Here is a 1,479-nt window from a genome sequence, read left to right on the forward strand (position 1 = left end):
TCCTTCTCCATCTCTGAATTCCCCAGTGATTTCCCATTCAGTGAGTACTGGTGACTTCCATTTTTCCTTCCCATATGTATGACCTTACATTTCTCCTCGTTAAACCTCATTTGCCATTTAATGCTCCACCTACCCAGCTTATCCAAATCCCTCTGTAGGTCTGCACTGTCCTCTTTTGTATTAATTGTTTTACATAACTTTGTGTCATCTGCAAATATTGATATTTTACTATTTATCCCGTTGACTATGTCGTTAATAAAGATATTAAATAACATTGGGCCTAGTACAGACCCCATATGTAGTCACAGCTCCCAGCCCGACAAGAGCCGCCATCCTGACACCACATGTTACACCGAGAACACAGAGCAGAAGAGATCAGCCTCAGTGCAGGAATCACACACTCAGTGCTCAGCCAATCAGCGCTCAGCAGGGCTATGGCTCCGCCCACAGGCAGCTCCTCAGTGTTAACCCATTAGCGCCTGAGATGTCTCCAACCGCCCCTGGAGCAGCAGCCTGCAGTCACCCCAGCACAGGGGGTCTCCAGCCCCTCGCCCTCCCCAGCAGCAGGAGCTCCTCCTCAGAAGATGTGGGCGGCTCTGAGAAGAGCCTTTGTGTTGTTATTAACCCCCGAAGCCGTAGAGAGTGCGGCCCTGGCGCTTGAGCGCGTACACCACGTCCATGGCGGTGACGGTCTTCCTCTTGGCGTGCTCGGTGTAGGTGACGGCGTCACGGATCACGTTCTCCAGGAAGACTTTCAGGACGCCGCGAGTCTCCTCATAGATGAGGCCGGAGATGCGTTTGACTCCTCCTCTGCGGGCGAGACGGCGGATGGCAGGCTTGGTGATGCCCTGGATGTTATCACGGAGAACCTTCCTGTGCCGCTTGGCACCGCCCTTCCCCAGACCTTTCCCTCCTTTGCCGCGACCAGACATCTTCCAAGTAGTCAGCAGAAAGCTATGACTGACAGTGCGCAGTCCTCCTTTATATAGAGCGTGAGGGGACCAGAAAGAGGACTGCAGAGGTGACGCGCTTCCAGGGCGGGGATGGAAAGGAATTTGCATTATCAGCTCCGCCCCTTCCTCTGATTGGCCGAGCACAGAGCTGTTAGTGATTTTGAATTTCCCGCTCATTGTCCTGGTATTTTCCTGCTTCTACTGTGATGGTGGAAATAGTCACAGCCCTGATTCCTCTCTGGTGACATCCTGCTCGGAGGAATTACACTGTGACACCTGGAAATAACTCACTGTGAGGTCTATAGAGTTATATACTCTCCTCCATCCAGCGATGTATAAGCTCCATATCCTGCTGTATCCCCCTATATAGCGCTGTATAAACTCCATATACAGTTTCCCCATATAGTGCTGTATACCTTTGATATAGGACTGTATTCCTCCATGAAGCGCTTTATACCCTCCATATTGTGCTCATTTATCTCAGCGGCAGGTTCTGCTGCAATAAACAAGTGATCGGCTTCTCAGT

General features: G+C 51.0%; 1 protein-coding gene across 1 annotated transcript; it reads right to left on the reverse strand.

The window, feature by feature from the left end:
• Positions 1-561: 561 nt before the first annotated feature.
• Positions 562-932, reverse strand: LOC141164231 (histone H4). Its single transcript, XM_073649358.1, has one exon. It carries the CDS (start codon positions 930-932, stop codon positions 621-623), a length of 312 nt encoding a protein of 103 aa, XP_073505459.1. The 3' UTR covers positions 562-620.
• Positions 933-1,479: the final 547 nt, after the last annotated feature.

Source organism: Phyllobates terribilis, unplaced genomic scaffold (assembly GCF_046119375.1).
Source record: "Phyllobates terribilis strain yellow unplaced genomic scaffold, ASM4611937v1 Scaffold_10__3_contigs__length_209671492, whole genome shotgun sequence".
Classification (NCBI taxonomy): Eukaryota; Metazoa; Chordata; class Amphibia; order Anura; family Dendrobatidae; genus Phyllobates; species Phyllobates terribilis.